We start from the raw sequence: 17,701 nt of genomic DNA on the forward strand, positions 1-17,701 counted from the left end.
TTCATGGCGAACTGTCACACGTGGGCGACTAGTCCCCTCCCAACCATGGTTTCTGCTATCTCCGCTATAATAGCTTACAGCGCTCGGACGGTATGACGGGTCAAACTTTCCAATTCTTCTTTGTAGGAGGGTGGACGTGTAACCCTGCAAGGATAACCACGTCCTCTTCTAACAAACTCGTCTTCTGGAAACCCCTCAATTTGAAGGCTTCCGCATATTTGACTATTCTTCAAAGTTGTAGGAGCTGAAGGGGACCTACTAGGAGATTCATCATAATTCAGAGTACGAGCACGAAGTCGCTCTTCACGCACCATGTGCTCGTACTCGGCTGTGACATTTTCATGCTGGATACGGAACCATTCCTCAGGGGATAAGGGTCCTCTAGCTCCGGAACTTCGTCGTTGGGTCCTCACCAACTCAGAATCGTCAGAATCATCTTCCAGGCCCAATTTTGTACGAGTCAGGCGAGTTTGCACCGTGATACGTCCCAAGTCACCCGGAGAAGGACCTCCAGGTGCCATGACACGTTCCAAATTACCCAGAGTAGAACCTCCAGGTGCTTCAACATCAGTAAAACGTCTAGCAATTACAGGAGTTTCCATCGGCCCCTCAGGAAGCTGACTCATATCATACGAACCAAAAACCAACAGAAAACTTTTGCAGATCTAACACAATGACAGATGGCGCCAATGAAGAAACACGGATCCGATCCATTTAACGGGTCCTGGATCCAATGAGTCCACAGGGATGGGTCAAACACAACAACCAACGATATGAGCACAACCTCCAGAAGTCCAATGACAGAAAACTGCAAAACAAGCACCATGAGCTCGTTACGTGAAGGACAAGAGGGAGGGTCTTCCCGTAACCACCCTTCGGCGAATAAGTATAGTTCTGATGGAGAAAAAGTACTTCAGTATTTAGAGTAGAGAGTGGAGAGTGAATGTGTTACCTCATGGAGATTGTGAAGTATTTATAACCGAAGGGTGTGGGAATGTGATTGGCCCAGCTGTCCCTTTCTAGAAGATGCTCTCGTAACCGTCTAGACACGTGCCCTCATATGATAGGTTGAGCTATACGTCCCATGTCACCCGGAGAAGGACCTCCAGGTGCCATGACACGCTCCAAATTACCCAAAGTAGAACCTCCAGGTGCTTCAACACCGGTAGAACGTCTAGAAATTACAGGAGTTTCCATAGGCCCCTCAGGAAGCTGACTCATATCGTACGAACCAAAAACCAACAGAAAACTTTTGCAGTTCTAACACAATGACAGATGGCGCCAATGAAGAAACACGGATCCGATCCTTTTAACGGGTCCTGGATCCAATGAGTCCACAGGGATGGGTCAAACACAACAACCAACGATATGAGCACAACCTCCAGAAGTCCAGTGACAGAAAAATGCAAAACAAGCACCGTGAGCTCGTTACGTGAAGGACAAGAGAGAGGGTCTTCCCGTAACCACCATTCGGCGTGAGAATAAGTATAGTTCTGATAGAGAGAAAGTACTTCAGTATTTAGAGTAGAGAGTGGAGAGTGAATGTGTTACCTCATGGAGATTGTGAAGTATTTATAGCCGAAGGGTGTGGGAATGTGATTGGCCCAGCTGTCCCTTTCTAGAAGATGCTCTCGTAACCGTCTGGACACGTGCCCTCATATGATAGGTTGAGCTATACGTCCCATGTGCATGGTTATAACAACCTGTACACGTGTCACTCTATGATAGGACGAGATAACTCTGGTCATGTGCATGGTTATAACAACCTGGCCAGTTGTCCTCCATTCATTGGCTGATGAATCACGTATTCTCCAAGAAAGGATCTTGGTAAATCTTCTAGAAGGTAATTAGTTAATTACAACTGTCCTATGACATTGCCTTCTGGTCATCTTAGCGGGTGGGGATACTACCCTGCGGATGATTCCAGAAGGTGCCTGGATTCTTCCGCACATAGTCTCTAGGACGTATCCTTGTTCTTCATTTATTGACTTATGCGGCTGATCCATTTGTCCCGCGAGTGGCATATGAGAAGTTTACCTTTGACCCGCGGGTGACTTAAGGGTATTTGGGTTTTTTTAGTACCGTATATCTATAAATGTTGTTATTTTCTTACAATTCGCAAGTTACGGTTTTGTAATGGTAAGTTTGAAGCTTATTAAATGTTATGACACTCTTATACTAATTTAAATTCAAAACATATATTTTATGTTATTCTGATGCAATGTGGTCTCCAACCATTACTATGTGACTAAGATCTTTATCGACGAAAACATGCTACTATCCATGTTTTTAAATAAGGTTTCATATTATACACTTTATTTAATATTGGTTGTTCGTATTGCACTAATGTTTATTTCAAATTATTTTTAAATTTTATCGTTATTTAAGAGCTGGATTGAAAAAAGATGTGTGCTTTCCTCCTAAAATCAAAGGTGAATTTCATCATCAACCGTCTGCTCGGTGAATGAAGATTTTCTAAATCTAACACCATTTAACTTTATATTAGAAATAGAAAATGGTTGTTTTGTTTATATTTCTTTTTTACTAACCCGTCTATTACACGAGTTCTAACCTAGTTGTTTAAGTATAGACCCACTTTCCCATGCATCACAAGGGGTCGATCAAAACATTGCCTTTTTTTTAACACATTTACCACTAAGGTCTCCAATAGGTGTATAATTAAGGCTAAGGAGGACAGGGTGTTCGACGGACCTCGGTTAGACACCTCCCTAAGCCTGATTTTTTTTTTAAATTTATATATTAGGAAAAATAATATGTATATTTAATATTTAAACTTATTACACAAGTCTGGTGGCAAAGGGATGTGACTCCCAAGTCCCAACAAAAGGTTGTTGTTTCTAGTCTCACTTGAGATATATATTTTATACAAAAAGTTTTTTACACAACCTAAGTCCATTTATTCTCACTTGAGACATGTTTAAGCTTACTTTAATACAAAAGGTTTTCTACACAACCCAAATTATAACCAAGTAAGCCAATTTAAAAGTTGAATTGTTTAAATCCAACAAAAACATCTTTTACTTAAGGCACAATTTTTTTTTCACCTTTGGCTAAAAAAATTAACTATTCTTAAAGACGACCATAGTCATGCAAAATATTGTCCCCATAGGGTGAACTATATTTCGCCCCAATATAGTATTTTTCTTATATCATTGATGGGTCGCCAAACAGTTTGACAACCACCTTTTCTTCAAAATTTTGGACAATGCACGTGAAAATGCGCCAGGTGGCCTACAAGCAAGGAGATCGCCAAACAATTTGGCAACCACTTAAACTTTAAACTTGTTTGACAATATGTAAGACACATCTACTTGCTAGTTGCTACCATATAGTGTAAGACACATCTAAATGTAACTTGACATATCAGTAGTTCATGAATGATGATTATATGCCATCAACTAAAACTTTTCGATGGTTGAACCCCTATATAATGAATCATCTTATGGTTGTAATACATTAATTCAGAATAGAACTTTCCATTTTCTGAAAAATTACATTATGTCTTATCTGATTATTAATATAGTTATACGTAAGTGAAGTTGCATACAATTTAATTTGTTGCAATATGTTGGATATTATGGTAATTTAGTATATTTTACTTACAGTACTTGCTAACTCGATATGTGATTGAAGCAAATGCAAATGTCGAGTCAAGATCGAACTCAACGAATATTGCTATGAAGAACTTGAATACAAGAAAGTTGATTCTTTCAATAATGTCTTGTTCAAATGCAACAATAGGTGGTCAATTTAATAATAATAATAATAATGAATTAGCATATCCTTACGACAAAGGGAAACAGGTGGAAGTTCTCTCTTTCTTAGCACTCAAAAGATGCATTGCGACAAAAGTAGGTGGTCAATCATAAAATGTCTTTAAAGCTTTGACCTCACAGGGGTATCTTCCTTAGCTGGTTTGAGTAATAATGGGTTTGTAGCTGGGCAAGCAATGAAAAGGCTGAAACGAAGAAGGTGGAGAAACATGCTAAAGCCTGCAAAGAGAACCAACATGTTTTTGTCCCTACGGCTTTTGATACATTTGGCTCCTTGGCACCGGAAGCTATCCGTTTCCTAACCAGGGTCCAACAGATTGTGCATAGAAATGTGTCGACTCCAAAGGGGCAGGGGTATGTCTTTAGCAGGTTAGGGTTTGCAATTCAGAAAGGGGTGGCGGCGCAGCTTGTTGCCCGCCTACCTGCTATATTGATGTAATATCTATGTTTATATTGACAATGGAATCCAAAAATTATTATAAAAAATTTGAACGTTTGAAAAAAAAAATAAAAAAAAAATAAATAAAATATATATATATATATTCAACATTCATTGCATAGTTCATATGCAGTAATTAATAACAAAAGCTTCCAGCTTCTTGAACGAGAAAGAGAGATGGGTGGTTTTGTGAGAATAATATTAGTTGCAATTATAACCTTACTTGTTTCGGTGTATTCGGCTGCTGGCATTACAAGGAACTATGAGTTTAATGTATATATGCTGCTGCATTTGATACTACATATCTCTCTAACATGTTAATAATTAAGTGTTTTTTTCTTTTATGTAGTAAGGTAACATATGTATACGTTAATTATTAATTTCTGCAGATCCAGCTGCAAAATGTGACAGTGAACGGGAAATATCCAGGTCCACGAATTGTAGCAAGGGAAGGTGACCGCTTGCTTATCAAAGTTACTAACCGTGTCTCCAATAATATTACAATCCATTGGTACCATGCATGAGTATTTTGTGATTCTAACACGAAATTAACTAATTAGATACGCGCATTCCATGTAATTACAAGAAATATCTTTCTATGTTTCTCCAGGCACGGTATTCGTCAGCTGCGGAGTGGATGGGCAGACGGGCCAGCGTACATAACACAATGCCCCATACAAACAGGACAGAGTTATGTGTACACCTATACGGTCGCTGGACAAAGAGGAACTTTGTTTTGGCATGCACATACATCATGGCTACGAGCGAGTGTGTACGGCCCTCTTATTATTCTACCGAAGCTTAATGTCCCGTACCCATTTACAAAGCCTTATAAAGAAGTTCCCATCATCTTCGGTAAATACTTTCTACATCTAAAATTAATCAATTTTTTTAAGTTTTTTGAGGTATTAATAATTATGCCGTCGCCTGCAGGAGAATGGTTTAATACGGACCCAGAAGCTATAATTGCCCAAGCAACACAAACCGGTGGAGGTCCAAATGTTTCGGATGCCTATACCTTCAATGGCCTTCCTGGTCCTTTGTATAACTGTTCAGCAAAAGGTACGTATTCCTAGCATTTGATACATGCATGTGCATTTTAATTGTATGCAGCCATGGATTACATAATATGTTTTATAAAATTGGCAGATACGTTCAAAATGAAGGTGAAGCCCGGGAAGACATACCTGCTTCGACTGATCAACGCAGCACTCAACGATGAACTCTTTTTTAGCATAGCAAACCACACCCTCGCAGTCGTTGAAGCTGGTGCCATTTACGTTAAACCTTTCGACACTGAAACGCTTATACTAGCTCCTGGTCAAACCACCAATGTCCTCCTTAAGACCAGACCCAAATTTCCCAGTGCCAACTTTCTTATTTCTGCTAGACCATACGTTACAGGACAAGGAACCTTTGACAATTCAACAGTCGCTGGTATTCTTGAATACGAGTTGTCCATTCGAATGAAAACCCTGCCACTCTTTAAACCGGCATTGCCATCTTTGAATGACACTTCATTCGTGACACGGTTTTCATATAGACTTCGAAGCTTGGCAAGTGCTCAGTTTCCGGCTAATGTCCCACAGAAGATCGACAAACATCTCTTTTTCACTGTAGGACTTGGTACGAGTCCTTGCGAAGCAAATAAAACTTGCCAAGGTCCAAATGGAACTAGGTTTGCTGCATCCATCAGCAATGTGTCGTTTGTACAGCCAAGTGTCGCCTTTCTCCAGTCGCATTATTCCGATCAGTCAAAGGGTGTTTACACTCCTTATTTCCCCATCAGCCCCTTGCATTGGTTTAACTATACCGGGACTCCTCCAAATAATACCTTTGTGAGCAATGGTACAAAGCTTATGGTTCTTCCGTTTAATACCAGCGTCGAGTTAGTCATGCAAGATACCAGCATTCTTGGCATTGAAAGCCACCCTCTTCACCTTCATGGTTTCAATTTCTTTGTCGTCGGTCAAGGGTTTGGAAACTATGATCCTAACAAGGACCCTAAGAACTTCAATCTTGTGGACCCTATTGAAAGAAACACGGTTGGTGTCCCTTCTGGCGGGTGGGTTGCTATACGATTTCTTGCAGATAACCCAGGTTTGTATCTATGGTTAATGGACACTTATTTCTTATATATGTATATTCTAAGTTGTCATTGATATTGAAGAAACGTGTATCGACTTACTTGTATTCGATCTACGTTCCTCGGGTATGAGTGTGCTATATCACCGATGGTTTTCCGAGATACGAGTTCTTCCACCTAAAAAACGAACAGCACCGTGAGCTTACCCCTTCAGAAAGGGACAGAGGGGTCCTCTTTGGGGTAACCCTCCGGTGTGAGAATAAGATATTGCAGGAGAAGATAAGAATGTGAAAATGAGTAAAGGATTCAGAATATATCTCTTGCTTGCCCCCAACTGTGGAGGTGGTGTGGTATTTATAGTATTAGGGTTTCCAATGATTGGGCTCAGACCCAATTAGGACCTTTTTGGCCTCCTCCAATTGCTTCGCGCCATGTGTACTTAGGACACCTGGTGCTTTTTCATTGATTATTCTCTGACCAAGGTATTTTACCTGACCCATGTGCCATCACGTGGTGGCACATGGGTTTTGCTGACTTGTCCACCCTTCATTGGCAGCTGTCAACATCAGCACATTCTTTATTCCTTAAAAGATACCTTCTGGAAGGTTGTCTGATGAGTACAATCATGGTTGTCCTTATCCTGATTTGGATTAGACTATTGTCTCATTTGTTGTGTTGTCCTTTATGCGCCTATCCCGGGGATGCGCAAGGTCTTCTCTTTATTCTCACGCGCAGATGTTTCATGCGCAGATGTGATATGCGTGAGCATGTGATATGCGTAAGCATCTGTAATATGCGTGAGCATATGTGATATGCGCCACGCGCAGATGTGATATGCGCCACGCGCAGATGTGATATGCGTGAGCATGTGTGATGCGTGAGCATGTGTGATGCGTGAGCATGTGTGATGCGTGAGCATGTGATATGCGTGAGCATATGTGATATGCGCCACGCGCATAGGTTTTGGCTTTATGTCTTCATGACATCCTGATTTCAAGCCTCTTGTCTATATCTTGTGGGTTGACCCGCCCCGCTCGATGTTAAGGCGGGTGCATACCCCTTCAAGCCCCCCGTCTAATGTGTGTCTTGTCTCGCGCGAGCGAGGTAAGATAGATATTAGACTTAATAGTTTGCTCTTTTAACAGGGTTTGTCTTTTCTTTTTCATTTCTCATATGTGCGTTGCGCGAAATTCTATCCCTTTGGTTAAAACGAGTCGTCAATGCACGTGGTTGGTTGATGCTGACATGCATTAGAGATGGAGACGTTATGTGTCAGACCTTTCGCGTGCTCGAGGTGCTACAGTTGCCTTTCACGTCTCCTCATACAGTGTCAGGAACACGTGTCGCGCTTATGTTGGTCTACGCCTGCGCGTGGGGGCGCGTGAGCATAGATCTGATTATTACTTGTTTCTCTTTCTCTCCCATGGGCCTATAAAACCAAACCTTTTGAACGGTTTTTTCAAAGTGGTGAAATTAGAGCTCGGTTTAGACACCCCGTTTGGCCGCGGGGCCCGTTTCCGTCTTTAATATACCGGAAACGACTAAATCGGGTAAAATTACCCAAATCATCCGAATTACTTTCGGATGACTTATTTTTACTTGATTAACTTAGTTTCATGAATATAGTCCATTTTTAGGGTTTTTACACACCAGTCAGTTCGCTTAGGCGAACTTTGCCGGTTTACGCGTTTTAAGCTTTAAAAGTTTGTTTTTATGTTCTATTTAGCACAAATAATTATCCGTTTGGTCTCGGATCTTGAAATTTTGCACAAATCAGTTTTTGACAGTAAGGAATTTTATAAAAATATTTCCAGAATTAATTTTTATATTTAACATTTATTTATCTATTTTTAAACGTCATTTAAACACCAAATATGTCGAAAATACCAAACGACCTTAGAAAAATCCCAAATTTTTCTGGGATGACTCCTGCCATCTACATAGTTCCCAATAATTTTTACAGAACCAAAAACTCATTTTTCAAGCTATTTTTACCAAAACCGAGCTAGAAAACCCTAGATCCCGTTTTACCGAAAAGCCTACTTAGACTTCTCCAATGGATCTGAAATTTTGTGTGTGACTTTTATATGTTATAAAAAGCTTATCTAAATGTTTCCAGAATTTTTCATGATGTTTAGCTATTTTTCACCATTTTTAGCCAAAACCGAGCATTAAATTCACCAAATATTCATCCTTTATCCAAAAATTACCAAAATTTCACAGATCTCATATTTTCATGTGTAGATCATCTCTGTGAAATTTCATGACTCAACTCTAAGTCTACCACAATCTGTCCAAATCTTACAAATCATACGAAAAACCGAACTACCTTGTGTTTCTAGCTTTAGATCGCAAAGATCTTGATTTCTAGCCTTTGCTAGCAACTAGATACAACACCTACAAACACAACAACACCACACCAAGCAAGTTATACCCACAATCAAGCCATTTCTTTCATGGTTTCGGTTAAGACATTAAAACAAAGATTTTAACCGTAAAAATTCGTTTTTGACTCTTTTAACTCCTTTCTTGGACCAAGATCCCTTGTATAACTTGTATACATCACTTGATCATGCATGAATCGGTTTCATCTCTGGTTTTCACCCATTTTTCACTTGAAACCTCATTTTCTTGTAAATGACTCAAGAAAAAGACGATGAACACGACTATAATCCGATCTTTACCTCGGTTTCTTGGTATTAATCAAAGGGGGATGGATGAATGTGTAAAGGGTTGAGAGGATTTGGAGAGTTGGAATGTAGAAAAAAGAAAAATGAAATGTGTGTGTGTGTGTATTGGACCGATCGGTCCTAGTATGTGTGGGGGGGCCCACATCTCCAACCATGGCCGCACATTTGGATTGTGTAATCCGGATAATGTTGTGGATAATCTGGTTCAGTTCGTTTTTCGGTTAAACACTTAATTCGGCTTAAAACGAGGCTAAAACGGTCGTTTTTCGGCTTAAAAATAAAATTTATATAAAACCGATTTAAAATCTTAAAAACTTAAACCATGACATTTATTGACTCAACACATCATATTATCGGTCATTGTGCATCTTTTTCGGCTTGATCGATCGTCTCTTGCTTGGTTTGATGTTAAAGGTTTCGTTTAACGTACCGATGTACTAATAAATCGAAATCCTTTTTCTGTGCTATAATTCACTTATCCCGAAGCCTTAATACTTCGTAAACCTTACTAAACATCATATATTTCATCTATGACGTAATCCCCGATTCGTTCGGGTTTCAATAACCGTTCATCGGTTAATCGTAATTCCAATACGACTAACTATACATTCGAGTATAATTCGTACTGGGAATCTTATATACTAGTACAAACACATTATAATTCATATATTTAGTATTAAATAACACATAAATGGTATATTCCGGCTAGGGTATACCTGAATTTGCCGGAATCGTTACATTCTCCTCCCGTTATAAAAATTTCGTCCTCGAAATTTTACGCATCAACTACTTCCTTTTGCGGAAATAGGTGGGGGTATTTCTTCCGAAATTCGTCCTTTCGTTCCCATGTATATTCTGGGCCTCGTTGCGAGTTCCATCTAACTTTGACCAACGAAATCTTATTGTGTCTAAGTTGCTTGATTTTCCCGTCTACTATTTCTATGGGCTCCTCTACAATGTTGAGCTTATCATTTATTTGGACACCCTCTAAAGGTAACACCGATGTCTCATCCGACAGACACCTTTTCAAGTTCGACACGTGAAACACGTTGTGAACTGCACTCAGTTCATCAGGCAGTTCTAATCGGTATGCTACAGGACCGATTTTTGCAATAATGTCGAACGGTCCAATGTATCTAGGGGCTAACTTCCCCGCCTTTCCAAATCTGACTACTCCTTTCCAAGGTGATACTTTCAAATACACTTTATCACCTTTCTCAAATGATAACGGTTTTCTACGAGTATCGGCATAACTCTTCTGCCGATCCCGTGCGGCCTTCAGATTGTTCTTAATTTCAAGGATTTTGCTGGTCGTTTCCTGGACCAGATCTGATCTAATAACCTGTGTGTCGCCCACCTCAGTCCAGCAGAGTGGTGATCGGCACTTCCGTCCATACAATGCTTCGTAAGGTGCTGCCTTTATACTGCTATGGTAACTGTTATTATAGGAAAATTCAACGAGTGGGAGATGTTGATCCCAATTTCCCTTAAAATCCAGTACGCATGCACGAAGCAAATCCTCCAGGGTTTGGATGGTCCTCTCAGACTGACCATCGGTCTGAGGGTGGTAAGCTGTGCTTAGATTAATACGCGTTCCCAGCGCTTCTTGCACAGCTTGCCAAAGCTTGGAGGTGAAATGGCTATCCCGATCGGAGATGATTGAGATGGGTATCCCATGACGAGACACAATTTCGTTTATATAAATATGCGCAAGTCTCTCTGTGTTATAGTTATTTCTAATCGGGATAAAATGTGCCGATTTGGTTAATCGATCAACGACTACCCAAATTGCATCATGTCCTCGGGACGTCTTGGGGAGATGTGTCACAAAATCCATCGTGATCTGCTCCCACTTCCATTCAGGAATTTCCGGTTGTTGTAACATTCCCGAGGGTTTCTGGTGCTCCGCCTTAACCCTCGCACACGTCGTACACTTGCCGACGTATGTGGCTATATCCTTTTTCATACCCGGCCACCAGTAGAACTCCTTCACATCCTTGTACATCTTATCCGATCCCGGATGTATGGAATATTTTGATTTATGCGCTTCGTCCATGATTAATTCACGAAGGTCATGGAGGGTCGGGATCCAAATCCGATCTTTGAAATAGAGAATTTCGTCCACGCGCTGTTCGAAATTCTTTTCGTTACCGTAAAGTCCTTCTTTTTCCAATTGGTCCTCTTTCAACGCCTCGCGTTGAGCGACTCGAATCAAATCCGAAAGGTTCGACTGGACTATCATCCCCAACGCTCGCACTCGCAATGGTTTAACCCGATCCTTTCTACTCAAGGCATCGGCTACGACGTTAGCTTTGCCGGGGTGATAACGGATGTCACAGTCATAGTCGCTTAATAACTCGACCCATCTTCGTTGCCTCATATTCAGTTCTTTCTGATCGAATATGTGTTGCAAACTTTTATGATCGGTGAAGATGGTGCACTTTGTACCGTAGAGATAATGTCTCCAGATTTTAAGTGCGAAGATAACTGCTCCCAGTTCTAAGTCATGAGTAATGTAATTTTTCTCGTGTATTTTTAACTGTCGAGAAGCATAGGCTATAACCTTATTATTTTGCATCAACAAGCATCCTAACCCTCTCCGGGATGCGTCACAATACACGACAAAACCATCGTCTCCGTCGGGGAGACTTAAGATCGGCGCTTGGCACAATCTTTGTTTTAGCGTTTGAAACGCCGTTTCCTGCTCTTCACCCCATTCATACTTTTGATCTTTTTGGGTCAGAAGGGTTAAAGGTTGGGCAATGCTGGAAAAGTTCTCTATAAATCGACGATAATATCCAGCTAAGCCTAAGAATTGGCGGATTTCCTTTGGCGATTTAGGCGCTTGCCAATTCTTAACTGCTTCAACCTTACTTGGATCAACGTGTATTCCTTGATGGTTTATAACGTGACCAAGGAATTGCACTTCTTGTAACCAGAAGTTACACTTGGAGAATTTTGCATACAACTTCTCCTGATTTAGAAGCTCTAAAATTAATCTTAAGTGTTGTTCGTGCTCTTCTTTACTCTTCGAGTATATCAAAATATCGTCAATAAACACGATGACGAATTTATCGAGGTAGGGTTTACAGAATCGATTCATGAGATCCATGAACACTGCCGGCGCATTAGTTAGCCCGAAAGGCAAAACTAAGAACTCGTAATGGCCGTAGCGAGTCCGGAATGCGGTTTTTGGGATATCCTCCTCCTGAATTCTAACCTGATGGTATCCCGATCTAAGATCAATTTTTGAGAAATAGCTCGCACCTTGCAGTTGGTCGAACAGGTCATCAATTCGGGGGAGAGGATACCTATTTTTGATTGTCAATTTGTTCAGCTCCCTGTAATCAATGCACATTCTAAGGCTTCCGTCCTTCTTTTTCACGAATAGTACCGGTGCACCCCACGGGGAATAACTAGGACGTATAAATCCTTTATCCAACAATTCTTGCAACTGGTTGGATAATTCTTGCATCTCGGATGGTGCAAGTCGGTAGGGCGCCTTAGCAACAGGGCCAGCTTGAGGTAATAAGTCGATTCTGAATTCGACCTGTCGGGTTGGCGGTAATCCAGGAAGTTCCTCTGGGAAAACTTGTGGAAATTCGCGTACCACTGGAATATCGTCCACCCGTTTTTCCTCAGGATCCGTGGTCGTCAAGCTCGCTAGATACGCCACGCATCCCTGGCGTATATATTTTAACACCTTGAGGTGGGATATAAACGGTATCATATTGCCCGACTTCTCACCCTGCACTAATACTTCTTCGTCATCCGACACCCGGATCTTGACGATATTCTTTTCACAGTTTATTTCTACTTTGTTACATGCTAACCAATCCATTCCCACTATCACGTCAAAACTCCCCAATTCTACCGGTAACAAGTCAATCGGAAGGGATTGATCGTTCAGAATAAAAGGGCAATTCCGAAATATCTGATTAACTATCATGGTTTTACCGTTAGCTACTTCTACAGTATAAGGTTCTATGGTTTCACTAATCGGAAGGTTTGCTATTTATAGAAACTTGACAGAGACAAAACTTCTATCGGCGCCTGTATCAAATAATACAGAAGCGTAATGATCAGAGACGAGGAATGTACCTGTCACTACGCTGGGGTCCTGGCGTGCTTCGTTCGTCCCCAACACAAAAGCTCGGCCTCTCGCCGGATTGGACGACGATGCCTGACCCACTACTTGTCTCCCATTTCCTCCCTGGTTCAGCCTCGGACAGTTTCTCTTGAAGTGATCTGTGCTGCCACATTCAAAGCAAGCACGGCTAGTGGTCATCATTTGGTTTCCTTGTGGGTTTTGTTGTCGGGTTGGTTGGGTCCTAAATGGCTGCGTACGGATAGGTTGCGGTTGTCGGTTCAGATTGTTCAGGGTTGTCCTACAACTCGGTGCGTAGTGCCCATTCCTGCCACACCGATGGCACACTACCTCCTTGCACACGCCACCATGCTGGCAACCGCATTTCCCACATTTAGGGAATGTCCCTTTCTGCGATTCCTGCCTTCCGCCTGAACTAGTCATGGTGTAGTTCTGGGCAGCGGGCCTAGCACGTTTAGTTTGCTGCTTCTCCCGGATCCTATTGTCAAACGTACCTCGCTTTCCCCCCAGCAGACTCTCCTGCCACCTTCAGTGACCCACTCCTCACGAAATCGTATGTGACGAAACCAGCTTGCGTCACCACACTCTCAAACGTCTGGTGTCCCCCAGAGTTGACTATACTCCTTACTAGTGGAGTTAGTCCCCATATATAACGCTCAACCCTCATTGACTCTGGAGTGACCAACCATGGCACTAATCGCGACAATTCATTAAATCGGTTTGTATAACCTAAGTGGTCTGCCCCCTGCATCTCCAGGTTCCACAATTCGTTTTCTAACTTTTGCAGTTCGTTTTTCGGGCAGAAATGTTCCAGTACGAGAGCCTTGAGCTTTGTCCAGGTCATGCGGTTTGTCGCCGCCTGACCGCGAGTCTGCACTATGGTGTTCCACCATGTCAAGGCATGGTCCGTGAACGTGCAGGTAGCATACTTAACAACGTAATCCTCAGGGCAGTTGCTGATGTTCACAACAGCCTCTATTTTCTCAATCCACTTAACCAACCCATTTGGTCCCTCAGATCCGCTAAATTCCAGGGGTTTGCACAGCATAAAGTCTTTGATTGAACATCCCCTGGATACAGGAATTGGTTCAGTACGGTTCGTCTCTACCGTAGGTATAGGGCCATTACTGTCTGTAACGACCACCCTAGGCGGTGCGTCATTACTCGGAATCGTGTTATCATTCTGTGGAGGATTAACATTTTGTTCCCCGTCATTATTGGTGGTCGTTTGATTGCTCGGAGGGGCTGGATTGGTCGAATTGTTAATACTGGCGGCGATGCGCGATACTATATCCGGTATCGCCGCCTCTAACTGTTGAGCAATCAAACGACTCACGTCCACTTCCGACAATTGGGCTGAACGTTTTGGTGCCATTCTACACAACATCAAGAAAATATATATAATTAATACAAGTTCCAATCATAAAACACAACAAACATTCCATTCATTAATAAACATTAGTACATTTTACATCCATATCAGTTCACATACGTTTCCTGTCATCATTACATAAGTTAAGTTTTCCTACATAGGGCCTATGTCGGCATCATCTCGACATAACCCACAATGGGTCAGTGCTTGAATGATACCCAAAAGTATCTATAACGATATACCCCAAAAGAGACCCTCTAAGGGCCAGTGGTTGTATTATAACTACCCAAGATTCACTCTATGTTAGCATCACCACTAACTGCTTACACAGAGTATCAAAAAGCGGCCCCTGTCTACTCCCGTCCTAACACAACTAAACACGGTGGTATACCAACCACACCAACACCGCCGCCATCCCCACAATCACTGCCATTAAACCCCGGATCCGTGTTTCCATCCGGTCAATCAACCCCAGGGAGTAGGCGTCCTCCCTCCTCAGCTGCGCGATCGCATGCTGGCTGTCCAGTATGCAATCCACCAAGAGGTTCCTTCTCTGAATACCCACCGTCAAGGCGGTGGTGTGCTCATTCATCCGCTCGGTGAGCACCCGGAGCCACGCCGCCTCGGTGGAGGGACGCTCATCCCTCACTGGCCTGGGGGTACCCCACACAGGTGGCGGCACAGGCCCGGGCTGGAGGCGGGAGGACTCGCCTCTGTGGTAAGTGGATCTGGGTGGGGTAAAGGTAGGTGGAACATACGGGACACTGATCCGCGCCGTGAGGCGGGGACCTGGTCTGGGAGGGGTGAGGGTGACCTGAGGTGCGGGTGGGGTGGGAGACCTGGTAACCCTAGCAGGTGAGGACAAGCTAGCACTCCTAAGGCTAGTCTCAGAAGGCTCGGTACTGGAAGCTAAGCGTACACTCCTAGAGTCCCCGGAACTGGCCTCCTCCGGGTCCTCCTCTACAGATAAACTTCGTGATCTTGACATGCTTACCTGTACACAAGTTAGCAAACATATAGTCCTTTTCATAATGTAAATCCTAATTAAATTAATATACACACATTCATACAACCTTGTCACATAAAAATATTATCATATACTTACACATATGTTGCCGATTTTACCTATTAAAGTCCCCCGTGACTTTCTGTGAATTCCCTCGTGCGGACAAGTCTGTTATTATGTTCCGGACCATAATAACTCACTTGTCCATCCAAGTTCATCCAGACCTCGTCACAATAATTTATTAGTTGATATTCAGATCCTATAACACTTGAGCTACTGGTTATATTTTAGGTATCTTTTAAAGACATCCTAATTCTTTATCACCTATGGCTCTGATACCAAGTTCTGTAACACCCCGTAACCGCAGCGGAAACGTACACGGGATGCAACAGACACATCTGATATCAATAGCATTGTTTATAAAGAAAACACCACTACATTAATTTAAACGAATTACATTGTTCCGAGTTTCGTTACCATCTAGGTGTTATCACATAAGTTTTACCGATAGTACATTAACATCTTTAATGCAAAATATAGATCTTAATCTTCCACAAAATAGCACACATCATCAAGCACGTATCACTCATTCCAATTTGGGTGTACCTAGAAAGCATGTAAAGAAAAAGGTTCAACTACGAATAGTTGGTGAGTTTCACTGATTTAAATAAACATTGACAATTTATTATAATAAATCATATATTAGCGATGTAATTATGCTGAGCCCACAAGTGAAACCTCTGACTATCACACACAATCCCCGTGGCATATCCCCCGCCCACGGACCCGTGACATATCCCCCGTCCACGGAACTGCCCCAAACCGCTATGTCTAACATTACATAGCAAAATATATATATGACACCCAAAATAGACATGTGCAACTGGCTGGGAAACATCAGCAATTCCATGCCGGACCAGTTGGGTTTGTCAGACCAATAGTACTATTCACACTCTACCGGCTTTTAGCTAATCACTCGTGTTGCGGGGCCTTACAATGTTAGCAACTCAGACAATTACCATCTTAGTACATTTCCGTACGATTCCCGTACAATAAACATTATATAAATACATTCCTTTCCATGCGATCGGCATGTACTTAAACACTTTGACAATAACATGCTTTCCGCCCCGGGAAAATATTTAAAACAGTTTAATAAAAAGGGGCTCGTGAAACTCACCTTTTGGGTGAGCAGAGATGTAATACTGGCACGGCTACCTGTCCAGATCTGTAATACGATCCCTAAGTCGTTACTACACAATTTCTATTACTATAACTTAAATTCGTGTTAACCGGTACGTCCGGGGACACTGTTAACCCAGTACCGTACACGATCCGGGGACAATGTTAACCCCGATACACTTCTCAGGACTTAGATTGTGATATCACTTAGAGTTATTTAGTCCAAAACTACTCTTAGTTTGTTTTCCTCGTTTTGCGTGCCTAGCACGGTTATTCGCCTTTATGTTTTCAAAAATGAGTTTGGCCACATACGACCCGAAAATAGTTGTTATTGATATTTTAATTAAATTGGTGAAATTAGAGCTCGGTTTAGACACCCCGTTTGGCCGCGAGGCCCGTTTCCGTCTTTAATATACCGGAAACGACTAAATCGGGTAAATTTACCCAAATCATCCGAATTACTTTCGGATGACTTATTTTTACTTGATTAACTTAGTTTCATGAATATAGTCCATTTTTAGGGTTTTTGCACACCAGTCAGTTCGCTTAAGCGAACTTTGCCGGTTTACGCGTTTTAAGCTTTAAAAGTTTGTTTTTATGTTCTATTTAGCACAAATAATTATCCGTTTGGTCTCGGATCTTGAAATTTTGCACAAATCAGTTTTTGACAGTAAGGAATTTTATAAAAATATTTCCAGAATTAATTTTTATATTTAACATTTATTTATCTATTTTTAAACGTCATTTAAACACCAAATATGTCGAAAATACCAAACGACCTTAGAAAAATCCCAAATTTTTCTGGGATGACTCCTGCCATCCACATAGTTCCCAGTAATTTTTACAGAACCAAAAACTCATTTTTCAAGCTATTGTTACCAAAACCGAGCTAGAAAACCCTAGATCTCGTTTTACCGAAAAGCCTACTTAGACTTCTCCAATGGATCTGAAATTTTGTGTGTGACTTTTATATGTTATAAAAAGTTTATCTAAATTTTTCCAGAAATGTTCATGATGTTTAGCT

At 41.7% G+C, this 17,701-nt stretch overlaps 1 protein-coding gene across 1 annotated transcript; it reads left to right on the forward strand.

Moving 5' to 3' along the window:
* The first annotated feature begins 797 nt into the window (after window positions 1-797).
* Window positions 798-6,395, forward strand: LOC143610818 (laccase-17-like). Its single transcript, XM_077085191.1, has 6 exons — window positions 798-908; window positions 3,627-3,872; window positions 4,623-4,744; window positions 4,844-5,088; window positions 5,167-5,295; window positions 5,383-6,395. Exons 1-6 carry the CDS (start codon window positions 798-800, stop codon window positions 6,393-6,395), a joined length of 1,866 nt encoding a protein of 621 aa, XP_076941306.1.
* The last annotated feature ends 11,306 nt before the right edge of the window (window positions 6,396-17,701 follow it).

This window comes from Bidens hawaiensis, unplaced genomic scaffold (assembly GCF_021521415.1).
Source record: "Bidens hawaiensis isolate Kalapana, Puna unplaced genomic scaffold, B.hawaiensis_p1.1 tig00028281_1, whole genome shotgun sequence".
Lineage (NCBI taxonomy): Eukaryota > Viridiplantae > Streptophyta > Magnoliopsida > Asterales > Asteraceae > Bidens > Bidens hawaiensis.